At 46.4% G+C, this 19,672-nt stretch overlaps 2 protein-coding genes across 2 annotated transcripts; both read right to left on the minus strand.

Annotated features, from left to right (window-relative positions):
- Positions 1 to 77: 77 nt before the first annotated feature.
- On the minus strand, positions 78 to 9,743 carry Fam71f2 (family with sequence similarity 71 member F2). The gene is made up of 5 exons (XM_028866259.2): positions 9,442 to 9,743; positions 6,787 to 6,968; positions 4,046 to 4,295; positions 2,673 to 2,791; positions 78 to 421 (listed from the first exon to the last, which is right to left on the minus strand). The coding sequence occupies exons 1-5, from the start codon at positions 9,592 to 9,594 to the stop codon at positions 232 to 234; spliced, it is 894 nt and encodes a 297-aa protein (XP_028722092.1). The 5' UTR covers positions 9,595 to 9,743; the 3' UTR covers positions 78 to 231.
- Positions 9,744 to 17,143: 7,400 nt separating this feature from the next.
- On the minus strand, positions 17,144 to 17,990 carry Hilpda (hypoxia inducible lipid droplet associated). The gene has a single exon (XM_028866225.2). It carries the CDS (start codon positions 17,925 to 17,927, stop codon positions 17,733 to 17,735), a length of 195 nt encoding a protein of 64 aa, XP_028722058.1. The 5' UTR covers positions 17,928 to 17,990; the 3' UTR covers positions 17,144 to 17,732.
- Between the last annotated feature and the right edge of the window lie 1,682 nt (positions 17,991 to 19,672).

Genomic DNA, 19,672 nt, shown 5'->3' on the forward strand with positions numbered 1-19,672 from the left:
TGACCGTCGATTTCCAGCCAGCTCTTAGCCAGCTACCCATATCTCCCCACCCCCAACACAACCTACGACAACGAGGACTCGATTGGAGATTTATTGGTGGAAGTAGCAGAGCGTCTTGGCGTAAGCACCACCTCGTCTCTCCCATGGTTCCTTGGCCCACTGTGGGAAGCAGCATTATACGAGGCAAAGCAAACGCATGGAAGACAGGGCTGACACCCGTCTGGCTAGGTGTTAAGGTCCCAAAAAGTTCTCTCCTAGGGAGCTGGCTACAGGAACCTGCAGGAAGTTCTCATTTGGGTCCTCTTGTTCCCAGAGGCTGTGGGTCAAAGTCGCTCTCATGGGCATATTAATTGAAGATGCCATCAGTGGGGGTGTCTTGCATCTCTTGGGTTTGTCTGTCACTGTGGCAGCATCAGTGTATCTGTGGGAGTCCAGAGAGTCCCAGGTCATAGGAAGCAACAGAAAAGAAAGAAAACATTGTTAGACTCCACAACGGCTCAGCAGTGAAGAGCATTCTTCCAGAGCACCTAAGTTTGGTTCCCAGCACCTATATGGCATCTTACAATTGTCTATGACTCCAGTTCTAGGGGATCTGATATCCTCTTCTGGTCCCCACAGGCACTACAGGCAAAACATCCACACACATAAAATAAATAAATAAATAAATAAATAAATAAATAAAACTGCTCAAATTTTAAACTATTTTTTAAAGTCTGAAGAGAGATTCAGTGGTTAAGAGCACATATTTCTCTGCCAGAGGCCAGCCGAGTTACACAGTGAAACGTGATCTCAGAAAAAAGAAAACAAACAAAACAAACCATGCAGGGCCTGGTGGTGCACAACTTTAGTCCCAGCACTGAAGAGGCAGAGGCAAGAAGCTCTTTGTGAGTTCAAGGCTCACCTGGTCTACATAGTGAGTCCCAAGCCAGCCAAGAGCTGAACAGTGAGACACTGTCTCAAAACCCAAACCAACAAACAAAAATCCAAAACATCGGTCTGTTAATGCACTCCTGTAATCGGTACTTGGAAAGTGGAGACAGGAGGCATCAGTAGTTCACGGTCCTCTCCTGTCTTCAAAACAAAACAAACAAACAAACAAACAAACAAAAACCCTCCAAACAACCAAATAACCGATGAAAGCTCCTAAGAGGAAAATCTATTTAAATCATTAAGAAATAGAAAGAGAAGGTGATGACCCCACTTCCTGCTAGGAAAAACAATGAAATATTTTTATTATTTTATGCGTACGGGTGTTTTGTTTTCATGTATGTCTGCTCACCACTTGTGTGCCTGGTGCCTGAGGAGTGCGCTGGATCCCTTGAAACTAGAGTTACAGTTGTGAGTGGCCATGTATGTGTTGGGAACTGAGCCTGAATCCTCTGGAAGGACAGCCAGTGCTTTTAACCGATGAGCCATCATTCCAGCTCCAAAGAAAGGAATTTTTTTTTTTTTTGAAGCTGAGGCAGGAGGATTACAGCAAGTTCAGGTCTATTTCGAGCTATAGAGTAAAGTAAAACAAAACAAGCAAACAGGGCTGGAGAGCTGGCTCAGAGGTTAAGAGCACCGACTGCTCTTCCAGAGGTCCTGAGTTCAATTCCCAGCAACCACATGGTGGCTCACAACTGTCTGTAATGAAATCTGGTGCCCTCTTCTGGCCTGCAGTCATACATGCTGTACACATAATAATAAATAAAAAACAAAAAACAAGCAAACAAAACAAAGGAGGCAGGAATGGGGGTGTGGCTCAGTGGATAGTCTTCAACTGCCAAGTCTGAAGCCCTGGGCTCCAACCCCAGCCCCTGGGAGGTGGAGGCAGGAGGCTCAGGAGTTTGAGGTCACCCTTGGCTTTATAGTGAATTTGAGGCCATCCAGGGTGACAAGAAGCTCATGGGGGAGGGGAGGGGAGAGAGGAGAAGGAGAGGGGCCAGGTTGAAAATTATCAAGAAGGAATGATCAGGCAGCAGACATTTTAACTTCAAAAGTGAGGATGTTTTTACAATCTGAAAGGACCAGCTTTTCTCTTCTAAAAGGGTGCCATGTGCTATAGGGATTGTCCAGAGAGGCAGCTTTTAAATCGAGACAACAACAAAAAAAACTCCTCCCACTGGAAGAAAAATCACAAATTTAAAAAACAAATTATGTATTGATGGCAACATACGAGTAATACTTGCCCTGCACATGGGGGTTCAAGTCTTGGCTGCTTGTAGGGGAATTAGTTGAAACTTGGAGCTAGGAGGAGTCTTTGGTCACTGGCCAAAGAGGCTCAGCCAAGAGGCCTTTGTGAGCTGGGATTAGGGAGTCAGTAGCTAACTGACTTATTTACTAACTCACATTTCTTGGAATTAATTTACCCATTTTTTTCCATTCCTTTTATTGTGTATCTGCCATTTGGAAACAATGGAGTTCATCTATGGAATGGACATCCAGATGTCTGAATGCCACAGAACCTGTTTTCAAACAAGCTTGCAACCAAGTTTAGGGACAAAGTTGTGTGGCTGGCTCTCTAGATTAAAAGGACCAGAGCTGTCATAGGGTGTCGTAGGCCCCATGAGTCCAGGCTAGGGCGAGGGATGCTGGGGAGAGGGATGCTGGGGTGAGGGATGCTGGGGTGAGGGATGCTGGGGAGAGGGATGCTGGGGCAGGGATGCTGGAGCTGACCACACAGGACCCACCTGTCTCCTGTGAGCTTGTATCTTTCTGAGAGTCCTAAGAGACTGCCGCTGGCCCGCTCAGCTGCTAGCAGCATTATGGTCTCGCTGGCCTGGGAGGATGACGGCAGGCTGCATTCAGGCTGTGGGGGGGAATGCAAGTCAGGGGGCTCTGCTGTCAACCGAGCATCTGTGCTCTTCCTGGCAGGGACCAACTTCAGTTTCACAGGGCAGCCTAAGGACCTGCTCTGTAAGCATTAAGTCACAATATTGCTGGGCCAGTCACGGGGGCCTCTAGCAACAGGACAGCTTCTCTGATGTGCTGTGGAGGCTGTGCTCTCCAGAGGGTGAGATATGGACCTTAGAGCAGCTGATATCTAATAGTGGTCACCCAAACACAAACCTTAATGAAAGCGGGAAAAGCTTTCGTCTTTAAGAGCTCACATTTGGAGCAATCATCTACCAAGCCCTCCCCTGTGCTTCTGCACCGGGCAGGTTCCAGAAGACCTCATGCCTCCAGAGAGCTCAGTGTAGTGTCGTGTACTTGCAATCCCAGCACTTGGGAGGCTAAGGCAGGAGATGAGCAGAACGTATGAGAGCAACCTGGGCTACATCATGAATTCCAGCCCAGCCTAAGCAACAGAGGAAGACCTGTCTCAACAATGGTGTGCACACACACTATACAAGTAAATAAATAATAAGTAAATATAAAAAGACAATAGCTCAGTGACAGAGCAGGTAGAACACTTGTCTAGCATCGAGCACACTGGAGACCCTGCTTCTACTCACAAGAGGGGAAGCTGTGGGAGCTGAGGCAGGAAGATCTTGAGTTTGAGGCCAGCCTGAGCTATGTCGTGGGATCCTATCTTTACAAAAATGTAAAAAGAATAAGTCTATAAATATACATGTAAACTATGTTTAAATTTACTGAAATTACCTCTCATATTAAGAATCATTCAGTTGTATCCCACTGTGGTAAGGAAATGATGTCTAAATGAGGAGACGTGCCCATGATAGAACACAATTTTTTAAAATACCAACAACATTGTATTCAATAACATACATACTTGTCCCTAAGATCCATGGGAATTGGTTCCAGGATCCACCATCCAATATCAAAATCCACTCTGTTCAAGTCCCTTATTCAAAAGACATAGCTTTTGCACATGCCTCGCATAACACAAGGCTGTACAAACAGCTGCTCTACTGTATTGTTCAGGGAACAACAACAAGGGAACAATACTTTTCTGATCCAAGGTGTTGAGTGGATCCATGGACCTGCATATATGAAAGGCCAAGTGTCCATTTGCTTATGTGAACATTCTGTGTGTATGAGTATGTACATGGAAATACACTTCTCTATTTCTCTGCAGACGTTGGGGGGCATCCCCACTTACTGTTGTTTCAATGGAGGAGCTGGGTATCTTGGGCACCAGGCAGTGAGTGAACTGGATCCTCGGGTCTTTGGTGGTGATAGACAGACCTTTCTGCAAAATTTTCACCAAGCGGATCCAGAACTGAAACACAGCCTGTGGATGTTTCTCGTGGAGCCTCAGGTAGTAAATCTTTTCTGTCACTGTCCTCACCCGAAGGATGCGCTGGGTCCGGTCATAGATTTGTAGCTCCACATACTTCAGGGGAAGGATCCTGGGCATAATCAGGAAGCGTGAGTGTTGGTGTCTCCTGCTGGAGGGTGCTGGCAGGAGACAGCTCCTGTTCTAAGAGTGGGCACTGATTCCCCTCTGAGTGTTTGCAGGGTCTTTGTTCCTTAGTAAAGACTGGCACAGCAGTGTCTGCCTAAATGCCAACACTCGATCCCAACACAGAACAAGGAACACAGGCTACATGACTTTGGCTCAAAAAAATCAAATAAAAATAATCTGCCCACATCAATCACCACTGGTGCTATTACTGCATAATATCTCAGTTCTCATAAAACTCTTTGATGAGGGAAAGATAAATATTATTAATTATATATTTCAGATTTTGTAACGGACACTTGGAGAAGTTTGGTGAGTGAACGAGGAGGTAACTCAGTAGATAAACGTACTTGTGCGGGCATGAGGACTGAGTTTGAATCCCCAGCACTCATGTTTAAAAGGAGAAAGGTCAGGCGTTGTCACATGGGTCTACCACCTCAGGGTCGGATGCTGAAACAGGCAGATCCTGAGAGCTCCCTGCCAGCCAGCCTAGCCATGCCAGTGAATTACTGCTTCAGTGAGAGAGCATCTCATGGGACTATGGCAGAATATGACAGAGCAGGACATCCAACACAGCCTCTGGCCTTGCACTCTGACACGAACACACACATGCTTGCACATATCCAACATCACACACGCACACGCACACGCACATCGGGCTAGGCACAGTGGTCACCCTAGCACTTGGGAGGCTACGGCAGGAGGATAGGCATTTAAAGCCACCCTCAGCTACCCAGTGTGAGGCAAGCATTAACTTAAGGAGAACATGTCTCAAAAAACAAAACCCAAATTAAAAAGCTCAAGGTTTGCTCAAGTTGAAATCTCCATAAGTGGGAATTAGAACAAAGATTTCTTTACTCATTTCTAAGCTTTTCCCTCCATCTTTGAACAAAGATTTCTTTACTCATTTCTAAGCTTTTCCCTCCATCTTTGATTCCTTGAATCGAAGAGTCAGAAAGGTGGATGTCTCGTATATATATATATATATATATATATATATATATATATATATATATATATATATATATATATATATATATATTGATGTCTCGCATATATTGAGGCTTTATGTTTTTCTATTCTTTCCTTTGATCCTCTATCTCCATCTCCCAAGTTCTGGCATGAAAGTTTGTATCTTGGTGCTCAGTTTAGTCAGTGATGGGTGTCAAACCTAGAGCTTTGTGTGTGTGCCAGGTCTACACTCTACCAACTGAACTACAGTTTTTCTTTTTCTTTTCTTTTCTTAAAGATTTTTTTATTATGTATACAGTGTTCTGCCTGCATGTATGCCTGTATGCCAGAAGATGGCACCAGATCTCATTACAGATGGTTGTGAGCCACCATGTGGTGCTGGGAATTGAACCCAGGACCTCTGGAAGAGCAACCAGTGCTTTTAACCGCTGAGCCATCTTTCCAGCCCCTCTTTTTTTTTTCTTTAAGATTTATTATTTGTGTGTGTATGTGTACATATGTATGTGTGTGTGCATGCATGCACATGTGTGTGTGAACGCCACATATCTGTAGGTATCTTTGGAAGTTAAAAGTGTGTGTCAGAGTTACAGGTGGTTGTAAGCTGCCTGATGCAGGTGTTGGGAACTGAATTCAGGACTTCAGGAAGAGCAGCAAGTCTCTTACCCATGGAGTCGTCTCTCCCAATGCCCCCGCACCCTTTTTTGAGACAGGCTCACCATGCTGGGATTTGCAATATCTTTTTCTCAATCTCAATATCTCATAGTCCTATTTGATTTTAATATCTCCATCTTTGAGCTGGCGAAATGGCCCCAAGGGTATAAAGGCGCTTGTGGTTAACTCTAATGACATGAATTCAATCCCCAGAACCCACATAGTAGAGGGAGAGAAGCAACTCCTAAGAATGAGAGAGAGAGAGAGAGAGAGAGAGAGAGAGAGAGAAGAAAAAAGAAAAACAAAGCAAACATTTCATTAGTTCTTGTCTTTAAAAAGAAAATCTCCATCTTCTCTTTGAAAATCCTCCACATCTACACCGACTAAATACTAGGAAGCCAAGGCTGCATTCTATGAATTCTAGGATAGCCTGGTCTATATAATGAGTTCCAGGCAAGCCAGGCTTACATAGGGAGACTCTATCAAAAAACAAAAAAACAAAAACAAAACAAAAACAAAACAAAACAACAACAACAACAACAAAAAAAAAAAAAACCAAACCTGAAAAATAAAAATAAAGTGAAGCCAAGCTCCTCAGACGCTGAGCTGGCAGCAGGAACTGTGCGGCACCCTGCTCTGAAGCACCACACTTGTTGCCAACCGACACTAAGCAAACATGCCTTAAGTGAGCGGATGGACGGCTCTGCAGAGCTTATGAAGACGGCCCTTTCTTCCGGCCGCTCTGAAGCCCGCCTGCACAGTTCGCAGACCCCTGTCAATCATCCCACAGCCCTGGCCCCGCCCTCCAGCCTTACCTGCTGAGAGTGATGACAGGGGCACCAGGGTTGCTACTGGTGGAAAGCGGACCGTGAGGCCAGGTGAGGTTGGCCATCAGGAGGACATTGGGGAGTGGCAGGGAGGGCACTGAAGAGGTTACCCCAAGGATCACAGTGGCAGATCTTTCATAGGCATCCATCCAGTGTCCTTGTTTAGTGACCTGGAAACCAACCCCAGACACATGGGTCAGAAAGAGAGACAGACAAAGGATGGAAGCGTACAGACAGCAAAGGGCCACCTCAGCTTGGTGAGCTAGACCATCACCTACTACTGGTCCCTTTCGTTGGTCTCCCAGACATGGTCTGTGGACAACAACAACCCCGTGTGGTACTGCTTTGCGTAGAGAAACACTTCTAACTTCGAAAAGGCACCCTAGTCACTTGGGAATTGAGGCTGGAAAATTAGGACTTCAAGGTCATTCCTGGTTTCATATGGCATTAGAGCCTGGGCTACATGAGACTCTGTCTCAAAACAACAAACAAAAACCCAGAAAGATGTTTCGTAAGAGAAAAAGCTGGGTGGCATTGGGAATTTTACACTTCTCTCCCTGGGACAGAGAAACCAGCACAGCTTTCTAACGGCCTGGAAGGGAAGCCAGTTCTACAAGAAGAGAGCCGAGTGGGAGAGACCCAGGAAGCTGCAGTGCAGGGAGGCTGGAGAGATTCCCTCAGATAAGAGCGGGCAGCGTGTTGCAGGGTCTCAAACTTCAGAAGGACCGCTTCTGCTTCCCAAAGTACCCGGGGGCACTGGCAGGGCAGGAGCAGTGGGTGCCCAGCACTCGGGCACTGTCTCAGCTCACACCAGAAAAGCATGAAAGGTGTGACCATTAAGGAGTCATACATAACATGTAGAGATGCTGTGTTCCCATGTGGGGACCAGGGACAAGGGGGGAGGGACCCCGAGGAGGACTGAAATTGATTCCTACCAGCCTAAGTAATGCTTCAAGAAAAATAAATGAATTCTGGCCAGGCAGTGGTGGTACATGCCTTTAATCCCAGCGCTTGGGAGGCAGAAGCAGGTGGATCTCTGTGAGTTCTAGGCCAGCTTGGTCTACAAAGCAAGTTTCAGGACAGCCAGGGCTATGCAGAGAAAACCTGTCTCGAAAAACAAAAACAAACAAACAAAAAAATCTGATTTGGGGGAGAGAAAAGAAATAAAATTTTTTATGGCTCACGCTATGAAATAGAATCTGCAGTTCCCACAAAACAGTATTCACTGCCAGGAAGTGCTCAGTAAATGCTGGGAACTAGTCCTGTTCGGGGATGGCCCGAGGGTGGCAGTGGACAGAGGAGATGGGTAGAAATGGAATCAACTGAGGAGTGAATCATTTTAAGTAAAGGTGAGTCTCTCTTGGGTCACGTCGAGCCCATTTGGAGAATCTCCATAGCCTCAACGCTAGATCACAGAACAAAATGAGAGGACAAATCCGCTGCCAAGATACCACACATAAAGAGGGACGACTGGAAAGGTCTGGATCCCACACTCTTGCTCCCTCACCCCGGGCTTCCTAGATCATCTCCAGGAACAGAGGCGTCTACCTGGGGCAGCACAGGAAAATGGAGTATCAGGAACCCTGAACATAGTCTCCCCAAACTGAGACCATGCTGGGCAGGAGCTCGTTGCTGTGAGAGCCTCAGATTTGATTCCCAGACCCACCTGGAAAGGTACCCACCTTCTCCTGGACAGCTCCCCGGCTTTTTTCCACTTCATTTTGGTGGGTTCCGGACCTCAGATCCTTGATTCCGCCCAGTCTCTCCACCTTAAGCGGGGTACTTTCAGCCCCTCTGCCTGCTCCTTTTCTTACCAAAACCTCAGCAATACCCAGAAGAGTGGCTAAGGAACCCCTGCTGTCTGGCACACTGTTTTCACCTGCCAGCATCCAGAGAGAATGCCCTGGGTGTCTGTGATCATGCATTGCTGATCCAAATGGACTTAGAGCTTGCTTAGACAGTTACCTTTGATAATGGTTAAATGGAGCTCCTTGTACATACACCATGAGGCTCCTTTCAGGGATAAAGAAGCAGCTCGGCCATTAAGAATGTTTATTGTTCTTTCAGGGAACCTGGAGCTCAGTTTCCAGCCTCCCAGTTAGGCAGTTTATAAGCACCTGTAACTCCAGCTCCAGGGGACCTGAAGTCCTCTTCTGACCTCACAGGGCACTGCATTCATGTGTACAGACACACAATTAAAAATTAAATAAATCTTAAAAAAAAAACCTTTTAAAAAGATGTTTAAGTTGGGTGTAGTGACACACACCTTTAATCCCAGCACTCAGGAGACAGAGGCTGGAGGATCTCTATGAGTTTGAGGCCAGCCGGGCTTTCATAGCTTTAGGCCAGCCAAGGCTACACAGTGAAACGCTCTCTCAAACAAATCAACAACAACAACAACAACAAAACCCCCAAACAAACAAACAACCTTTTTTGTACCAGAGTACTACTTAACTCTGCCTGGTCTGCAGGGACTCCCTCACAGTACAGTAGACCCTCTGGTTTACTCTGGCTTTGGTGCCTCCCCACCCCCCCCACCCCCGTCCCCCGCCCCCAGGACTGTCAGTGCTCATCTTCTCACTAACCCGTGAGAACAGGCCGTGGAAAGGGGAAGACTCTCACCCCTGAGATGCACGACCATACCTGGATAAAGGTGCTTTCAAACACCACTGAGTCAGAGAACAAGTTGAACTCTGGAGAATGAATTAGTTGACAGAGAAGGCCATCTTCTACTCCAAGCTCCACTCCAGGGCCCGGGTCCCTGACGGCAGGAGGGAGGCCCCTGATTTTATTCATTGGTTCTTAAAAAGGATGGGCTGGGGAACATCTCTGGGGCTCCACACAGACCCAGCCCAACTCCAAGGTGTTGTTGGGGCCTCTGCTCCCCCGACCTCCCCAGCTCCAGTTCCCTGCTTGCTTATGGTTGACCATGTCCACCAGAGCCCTGAGGGCCTGTCGGCTCACAATGGCAGGAATGACATCAAGGAATGTGATGGCTGGCTAAGAACAGGGAAAGGGAGAAGGGGGCCAGAACAGGATGTACAGGGCCGTGCGGTGACTGCAAACCAGCAGAACCTTCCCGGGTTCTAAACATTCGCCCTTACCCCAAGCAGGAGGAGAATGACCTTCCTAAGAGTTTGCCAAGACAGTGAGCTGGCCAGGCCCCCCAATGAAGGTCTCAAGGAAAATCGCAGGCTTTGATCCTCTCTCATCACTGGAAGCTGCACACAAGAGCTCTTTGTAAGTTCCAAGTGTTTACCTAAAGTCAGGCTTTGGGGACCTGCAGGAGGGCTCAGCAGGTAAGAGGGTTTACCGCCAAGCCTGAGTGAGGATCAGCATTTGATCCCTGAGAGCCACAAGATGGAAGGAGAGAACTGGCTCTGTCACGTTGTCCTCTGACCTCTGTGTGCACAGTTTCATGCAGGTGTCCACACACACACATACACACAATAAAAATAACTAAATGTGATTAAAAAATAAAGCCGGGGGCTGGAGAGATGGCTCTGAGGTTAAGAGCACTGACTGCTCTTCCAGGGGTCCTGAGTTCGATTCCCAGCAACCACATGGTGGCTCACAACCATCTGTAATGAGATCTGGTGCCCTCTTCTGGCCTGCAGACATACATGCAGGCAGAACATTGTATACATAATAAATAAATCTTTAAAAATAAATAAATAAAGTCGTGCTCTGACCTGCCCAGGAGAATGGAAGGGTGGGGAAAGTGAGATTTAAAATAATAATAATAATAACTAGGTTGTTATTTAGTTATAAAGAGTGAACAAAGGAAGGGGCAATGGCATGGCAGTGTGATGGCTGAAGCCAGCTCAAAATGGCCGCCGAAAGCGGGGTGGGAAGTGTGCCCCTGTGGTGTCAAGTACTTGGGAGGCTGAGGCAGGAGGATTGGTTGAATCCAGGAGTTTGAGGCCAGCTTAGATCTCATTCAGAAAAGCTTACTGAAAAACTACAGACGATTTCATGATTCTGTCAGGGATCTCCTTTTTTCCAACCATGCTGCTGAAGTGAACCCTAGAAAAACTTTTGTGGGGGGAGGGGACTTCAAAATATTTATAAATGAACACTTTTTCTTTTCTTTTCATCATATTAGTGAGACAGGGTCTCACTAGGTAGCCCTAGCTGCCCTGGAACTGAGTAGATCAGGCTCACAGAAAGCCACCTACCGACCTCTGCCTCCCAAATTCTTGAACTAAAGGCATGTATATGCCACTGCATCTGGCCAGCAAACACACTTAAAGATAACACGTCATCAAAGAAATTGTAAAATGTCTAGACTGGGTGTGTTAGGAATTTAGTAAAATAAAAACAACTTGTCAAAAAGTACACGTTTTAGCCGTTGATTACAGAGTGGTGGCTCACTCCTGTGATCTCAGCACCTAGGAAGCTCAGACAGGAGGATTGCTGTGGGTTTGTGGCCAGCCTGGGTTACTTATTTGAGGGTAACCTGTACTACACAGTGAGGTTATGTCTCAAAACAAAAACAAAAAGCACAGGCAGGACCTAGTGTACCTGAGCTCCATTCAGCCAAGGGAACATGCTCTGAAAAGCCAATGTTACAGGAACTTAGGGGAGGGGGGTGCTATGTTAGAGACCCAGAGGAGGTCACGGCACCTCGCTTCAGCCCTTCTCTCTCTTCTTGCTCTCTGGCCTGGCACACTTATCCTTTCCCCTTTCTCTCCTATAATAAACCACCTCCTTTCTTGCAACAGAAAGAAAGAGAAGAGAAGGAACCACTGCTATTCATGAATAGACACACAGTTCCTTCTTAACCGCAAAAAGAGAAACGTACTATGTTCCTGGATTCAGCATCAAGATGCATATAACACATACACGCACACCACATAAATTTTTATATTGCCATGAAGCTGAAGAGACCATCATATTTATAGTACATCTTTTTATCACTAAGGTGAGATTTGTTCATGCAACAAATATTTAGTGAGCACCTACTATGTGCTAGACAGTATTCTGGATGCTTGGGATACATTAATTAAAAAAACAAAAGCTGTTGTTTCAGTACTGAGGACTATACTCAGAGCCTTGCACTTGCTAGGCAAGTATTCAACCACAGAGACAGACTCTCACTATTTATTTGCTTCTATTTTTGTTTGTTTGAGATAGTCTTACTGTGTAGCCCTGGCTGTCCTAGAATTCACTATGTAGACCAGGCTGGCTTTGAACTCACAGAGATCTGCCTGACTCCGCTGAGTGCTGGAATTAAAGATGTGTACTACCATTTCCGGCCCTAAAAGCTTTTTGCAATGGGATTCAGACAGAAATAATAAAAAAAAAACAACTATAGAGTGTGCTGGAACGTTCTATAGAAATAAAAGAATGAATTGGAAGTCTTATTGCCTCATTAAACAGGGTGGGCAGTTTTTAAAAAGCAAATTTTCTGTTGGAGCACATATGCACCATGGCATGCTTGTAGATTTCGGAAGACAATTTGGGGGTTCTCCTCTTCTTCCCTGTAGTTCCTGGGGATTGCACACAGTCTGCCAGGCTCTGCAGCGGCACCTTTACCCTCAGAGTCATTTTGCCACCCCCCTTCTGGAGATTTCTGAAATCAGTGGGCCTATGACCCAACTTCAGACATCTTTCCCCCCTGCATTCCTTTCCTTCTCCTTTTCTTCTGTTCATTTCTGTGGTTTCGAGTGTGTGGTGAGTGTGTCTGTGTGTGTTTCCTTGTATGAGGTATAGCTGTGCACATGGCGTCTGTGGAGCTCAGGGGACAGCTCTCAGGTGTTGGTCTTTACCCTTTCACCTTGAGACCAGGTCTCTTCGTACTGTGCACCCCAGGTCAGGCAGGCCAGCCAGCTTCTTTCAGTTCTCCTGGGCCTTGGGATCGCAGAAGCACCTACTACTGCTCTGGGCTTGTCTATGTGTTTGGGATCAGAATTTGGGTGGTCAGACTTGCTGGGTAAAGAACCTTTACCCACTGGGCCACTTCCCAGCCCCCAGGGCTTATCTGAACTGTCTGTTCATGGGCTAGCCTTATGCTATTCTAAATGTTGAAGTTTTATGGACCTTAGGTTAATTTGAAAATAATTTTTTCTTCCTCCCACCCCCGCCATTCTATTGAATATGGCACACTATCCCTTCTTCCTCAGCATCCCCTAGATGGCAATAGTTCAAACCTCCAGTTAACAGATTTAAAACTCAGTGGTTGGAGTTTTCTACACGTACTGTGCCTTGGCTCATTGCCATATCTTTGCTCACATGTTCCTAACACTGAGACGTTCTTCCCAAACTCAGCAGGCCCCCAAATCTCTTCATTTTAGCTGGACCCAGTGCACGCTTGTAACCCTACTACTCAAGAAGCAGAGGCAAGGGGATTGAAAATGTACGGCCTACATGAGCTACATAGACAAGGCTGCACTGTGAGATGGTCCTCTGACCATACAAGGCATATGCATATTCACAACCCACACAAGACCACACACACAGATACACTCGCTTATCACACACATGAAAATACAGGGGAAAAAAAAATCACAAGAGGCTCTTCATTAACACCCACCTCCAATTAGCTTCCTGTGTCTCTGTCCTATATAAATATTTCTGTCACAGTTATTATATGAGATTTTTTTTTAAACCTGTTTTCCCCTCTAACGTCTTATGCATCACTGGAGGAGGTCAGTTAGGATGAGGTCAGAATTCCATAGGTTCTGTGTGCAATGTGTTGGTCCAGCTAGGCTGCTACATTGCAGTAGCGACGCTGCCTTTACATCCCCCTCCCGCAATCTCTATAGCTTCACACAGTGAACGCTGGTTTCCCTTTCTCAGGGGTCAATTGAGGCTTTTCTCTGTGGCTTCTTCACTACAGGGCATAGGCCAACGGAGAAGTTCCATACGTATCAATGCTAGTTCTCGAAGCACGGGGGAGGGTGTGGGGTGGGGAGCTTCCACTATGGAAGTCAGTCTTGACATGTTTTACATGCTGCTTCTACTCAGAACTAATTGAGCAGAATTAGTCATGTGGCCTCATTCAACCACAAGGGGTCAGGAGTGAGCTTCCAGCCAGAAATGGTCGCAGTCACCTGTAATCCCCGTGAAAAGGCTGAGGCAAGATTTCTGTAAGTTTGAGACCATTCTGGACCAAGCAGTGAGACTCTGTCTCCAAACAAACAAACAAACAAACAAACAAACAAACAAACAAACAAAGGAATGCAGGAATATTTGAAGACTACAATGATTACTACTAGTGGCCTTCCTGCTAGATAATTACTCAACTCACATCTCTCCTGCAGGTAGGACACCCTTACTACACCTTCCCTCAAAGGAAAAAAATAAATAAAATTTCTCTACCAGTGTGGCTGACACACACACACACACACACACACACACACACACACACACACACACACACACACGCCATGCTTCCGCACATCTAACACCCACGGTAGCAGGAGGCCAGGTTAACAGCAGTCCGGCCGATGAGGAGGAATGGGGGTGGGCCACAGCAGCCTGATGATTGTGGAGTACCAACCAGCAGTAGTGTGGGCCCCTTCCCCTGGAGGAAGGGGTGCACTGTCTAGGCAACTGTTTCCTTTTGGGAACTCAGGTCTTGCTACATTATAACCTAATATGTCCTTGACTGATGAAACAAATTGGAATTAGCTGGGCATGGTGGTACAGCCATGCAGTCCCACCATCAGGAAACTAAGGCAAGGAGGGCTGCCAAGAGTCCCAAGTCATACAGACTACATAGCGAGCGAAACCAGTCTCTAAATTAGTGTGCATGGGTGCACACAGCCAAAGCCAACTAACACTGATACGTGTGACATTAGCTTACATGGAGGGCAGGCGTGCGCCACCACGCTTGGCTTCCAGTTAGTTTTTGACTTGTACATTTATTTATTTATTTATGGGTGGGGGGCACATTTGTGAACGGCAAAGAACAACTTTCAGGAGTTGGTTCTCACCTTCATCCCGTGGGTCCCGGGGATCCAATTCAGGTCATCAGGCTGGGCAGCAAGTGCTACCCATTGAGCCATCTTGCTAGACCTCCAATTACATTTTTTTCATTTACATTTTGTGTGTGTGTGTGTGTTTGGGGGGAGAGTGCCAGCATACCACAGCATTTGCATAGACTTCAGAGGACAACCTGTGAGAATCAGTTCTCTCCCTCCACTCTGTAGGTTTCAGAAATCAAAATCAGGTCATCTGACTTGTTGATGAGTGTCTTTACCTGGTGCTAAAACATCACACCAGCCCTCCAAACACATTGACAGAACTACACTAATGAAATCAATTCTGTAACCTCATCAATGTCAAGACTAGTTTACCATGTGCCCAGAAGCAGATGTGAGAACCTATCTACCCCTGCCCCCCCCCCACCGGGTTTCTCTGTGTAGCTTTGGAGCCTGTCCTGGAACTCACTCTGTAGACCAGGCTGGCCTCAAATTCAGAGATCTGACTACCTCTGCATCCTGAGTGCTGGGATTAAAGGCATGCACCAACACCGCCCAGCGTGACAACAGATTTTAAACCTCAACAACTGAATTACAAGTTTGAGGCAGCCTGAGCTACAAAGTAAGACCCAATAGATCTTTGGCTAAGAAAAATGTACCACGTACCTAGAATGGGAAGTTTGGCAATATACTGATACCACACAGCAATACACAAAATGAATCCCTAAACAGGGTTTATCAGCCTGTTTCATTAAGAGCACCCAGAAAGCAGAACTGGTTGAACAGGAGGCTGTGTTCCATTCCTTTCTTTTGGCCATAATCAATCAAATTCCTAAAACAATGAACACAGAGATGAGAACAAATAGATAACGTGGCCTGAGGCAAGTGAACACTTTGATACGCAGGGCAGAGAATGGAGTGGTGGACAGGGGGAGAAGGAACCCTCTTTGCCGGTCATGATGGCACACCCCATTAATCCACCTGAGGCAGATGGGGCTCTGTGAAAGAAGCCAGTCTGGGTCACTTGTGGAGCTAGAGAGTTCTAGGCTAGACAGGGCTATGTCGTGAGACTGTTCTGAAACTAAACAAAACACGCTCTTCCACTGTTGAATAAAGGTGAAGCTGTCAGAGCCGGGTGAGGGCAGAAACAATCACCTGCAATGTAGCTATAATCCCAGATCCTTGAGGCTAGGGTGGAAGGGTCCTAAATTCAAGGCCAGCCTGGGTCACTTATCAGCTATATTTAGTAGCTGACTTTAGTGGACCACAAACAGATCAAACAGCCACATGGGTGGATAAGACGATGCAGAGAACAGAACAGCAAGGCCTGCAGGAACACTCGTCTCTTTTAGACTCAAGGAAGGGCTGAGAGAGGACGTTGTCCTCGGGGAATGAATGAACAACTCTGCCTTGGAGACAAGTCTCTTACATAAAATGGCATACTATCTCCAAAGGACCCAAGTACATCCTAGCATACACTTACCTCTGAATTGCCTATAGTACCCAATAGAATAGAAATAATATAGTTACTCTATTTTTTGTTTAGGGAGAAATGAAAAGAAAAATGTCTTATCTTGGACAAAAATAGTTCATCATGGACATCATTAAAACAAAAACAAAAAACAAACTATTTTCGGGGCTGGAGAGATGGCTCAGTGGTTAAGGGCACTGACTGCTCTTCCAGAGGACTCAGGTTCAAATCCCAGCACCCACATGTAACTCACTATCTGTAACTTCAAGATCTGACACTCACACACACACACAGACACACCTGCAGGTAAAACACTAATGCATATAAAATAGAAGTAAATAAATAAAAAAATATTTCCAGGGCTGACTTAGTTTCAGTGGTACAGTGCTTACTTAGCATGGACAAAGCCCTAAGTTCAATCCTGAGCACTAATAATCAAAGGCTCAACCTACAACTGGCTGAATCCATGGAGGTAGCTATGAAGGGCCAATCGTGGTAGTCTTGCCTATGCTCATATAACTGGCTGATACAGGGCAAACAGGAACAAAAGCCCTGTTCACAAGTCTATGTCTAAACAATTTTGTTTGTTTGTTTGAGCTCAGTCTTGCTCTGCAGTCTTGGAACTTTTGGCAATCCTCCTGCCTCAGTTTCCTAAGTACTGAGGATCATAGGCATATACTACCATGTTCAATTCCTAAACAAAGCTTTGAGCACTATCTTGCTCCTGAGTTTTAAATACTAAGATTAGGTATAAGCAGGTAAATCAGGAGGTCAAGGCCAGCCTCAGCTACATGAGACAATCTCAAAAATAAAAATGGCTAGGGGGGGGGGGGGGAGAGGGAGAGAGAGAGAGAGAGAGAGAGAGAGAGAGAGAGAGAGAGAGAGAGAGATTACTCAAACTTTTCCTTACTAATTTCAGGGGCAGACATGTCAACATGACACATAGTGGAAATATATATAGTCACATTTATTGCATTAGAAAAATTCATTTAAGCCACACAGTGGCTGGATCTCCCACACCCTGAGCAGGTCTGATCATCCCACAACCCTCTTTAGACATTATACATAAACACATGTGCACTACATTGGAGGAAGAACTTAAATGTACAACTGAGACCTGGACACTGGATATTCCAACCTCTCCTTATTGCCAACCCATAACCCCTTAACTGCTGTCCAAACAGCTCTCATGGAAGAGACTCAGGATCAAACCAACCAGAAGACACGTATGTCCAAAAGTCCTTCATCTCCCAACAGCTGAAGCTGGTACACCTCCATCTCAGAGCACACTGCAGGACAGCAAAGCATATGGCAAACGTCAGAAGAATGAGATTCCTTCCCACAGCCAGACAACCCACTCACACCTCTACATTAGATAGGCCCTTTTCCAGGGTAAGGAACAACCAAAAAAAGGCCCTTCCAGGCCTGCTAACAGTTCTTTGGAGACACCGACGCTGCCTCTTCGGAAATGGAGCACTTGGTTGAACATGCTGATGTTAGTGTGCCAAAGTACGGCTGATTTCTGGATGGAGGTTTTATTGTACGCCTCTAGATGCATGGTCTGGTAGGCCTTTGGGAGGCTCTGTGTTGTCCAGCTGACCTCTGGTGACCCAGGGGCTCCCAGGCAATGGGCTCTCCAATAAGCCCTCCAGTGACTCCATCAGTCTAACAAAGACGGACAGCAGGGTCAGTATGACCCCCAGCAGATAGAGGTTCACCATATACTTCATGGCTGCTATGGATCCTTCCCAGCTCCTTTGCAGGGAAGTAGAGCTGCTTTCTGCTTCTAGACCCTGTGAAGAAAGAGGAAAAAGAGTCTATAATCTAGTATCTGGGGATGTGTATGCATCCTTCAACTCTGATTTTCCTGGGAGCGAGAGAAGCCCCGCCAGCCAGGCAGCCAGGGCCACTGCATGCCTGTTCACAGCATCATCCCCGTGTGTTTGCACTGCAAACACCACGGCTGAAGAACAAATCACACGCTGGAATCATTTCCAGAGCACTGTTTACAACTGTTTGTCTTCACTCTTCTCACTCTTTCCAGAATCCTGCTCTGTTGCCCAGGCTAGCCTCATACTTGAAGCAATCCTTTTGTCTGTGCCTTTCAAGTGCTGGGATTACAGAGACATTCCACATATCCAGCTACTTTTACTTCTCTTGAAGACCATTCCTACCAAGAGCAAGACAGACCCCATGTTGCCGTACCAGTACTTCCACTTACATAAGGAACTATAAGAAAAATCATGCTGGAGAGACATGGGCTCAGCTGTTAGCACTGGCTGATCTTGCAGAGGACTGGAGTTTGATTCCCAGCACCCACATGGCAGCTCACAATCATATGTAACTCCAGTCCCAGGGAATCTGATACCATCTCTGGCCTCTACGGGCACCACACACCCATGATGCATAGCAAACATGCAGACAAAACGTGAGGCACAATACACACACACACACACACACACACACACACACACACACACACACACACATGAAAATGCTAGATGGTGGCGCATGCCTGGGGCTACACAGTGACTTAAAACCCAGCCTGGGGAACTTAGTGAAACCCTGACTCAAAAGGTGTAAAAAGAGGTTTGAACCAGGCAGTGGTGGCCACGCCTTTAATCCCAGCATCGGCAGTCAGATTTCTAAAGCCAGCCTGGTCTACAGAGCAAGTTCTAAGACATCCAGGGCTACACAGAGAAACCCTGTCTCCGGGATAAAAAAAGAGACTGAAAATATAACTCAGTGGTATAGAGAGCTCGCCTAGCATGCTGCAGCACCACAAGAATAGAAAGTAAGAACATGCTCTAGATAAGACAACCTGTATATTAGTCGACTGCACCACACATTTGATTATAAACGTCTTGAAAGTCAATATAAATATAAATGATAAGGGTGGCAAATGCCTGTAATCCCAGCTATGGAGGAGGCTGAGGCAGAAGGAATGCATGTTTAAGGGCGGCCTGAGCTACAGAGAGCGTTTAGAAGCTACTTTGGGGGACTTCGGTGAAGCCTTGTCTCAAAAAGGGCTGGCCCAGTGGTATAAACCTTAGCATATACAAAATTCTAGGTTCAATCCCTAGTACCTCAAAACAAAGAGCAGTAACCGCAGAATAACTGAAAGTTGAATCAAGTTAATTTGTCCAAGCATACTTGAATGCTTTCAAATAGTTCAGGCATTCTGGAAGAAACTTAGGGCCACGCAGTCGTCCCACACGACAAGGACCCAGCCTTCAGGGGGGCAGTTACTACACAACACTCCAATAGATACATTAGAAAGGGGAAGACGAGGGTGCTTTGGGCAAGCATGGTGGGCGAGCATCGGCGGCCCATGGGGTTCATAGATCGGCAGAGAGCCGAGGGAGGCTCTGGAGGCACAGCCCTGAAGGGAGCCCCAGGCAGCCTGACCGACCAAAGGGCGAGGGATCCAGGATTTGGCCTCCAGCCTGGAGGGTCCTGGACCAGTTACCTCAGG

This window comes from Peromyscus leucopus, chromosome 3 (genome assembly GCF_004664715.2).
Source record: "Peromyscus leucopus breed LL Stock chromosome 3, UCI_PerLeu_2.1, whole genome shotgun sequence".
Taxonomy (NCBI): Eukaryota; Metazoa; Chordata; class Mammalia; order Rodentia; family Cricetidae; genus Peromyscus; species Peromyscus leucopus.

Bases quoted from the DNA above. Each gene is read 5' to 3' on its own strand.
- Fam71f2 (XM_028866259.2), bottom strand. From the start codon at position 9,594: ATGAATAAAATCAGGGGCCTCCCTCCTGCCGTCAGGGACCCGGGCCCT. The intron at 6,969-9,441 runs GTATGGTCGTGC...GTTGGTTTCCAG, and splicing joins TTGAAAGCACCTTTATCCAG to GTCACTAAACAAGGACACTG. The intron at 2,792-4,045 runs GTAAGTGGGGAT...TCCCCCCCACAG, and splicing joins GCTCCTCCATTGAAACAACA to CCTGAATGCAGCCTGCCGTC.
- Hilpda (XM_028866225.2), bottom strand. From the start codon at position 17,927: ATGAAGTATATGGTGAACCTCTATCTGCTGGGGGTCATACTGACCCTG.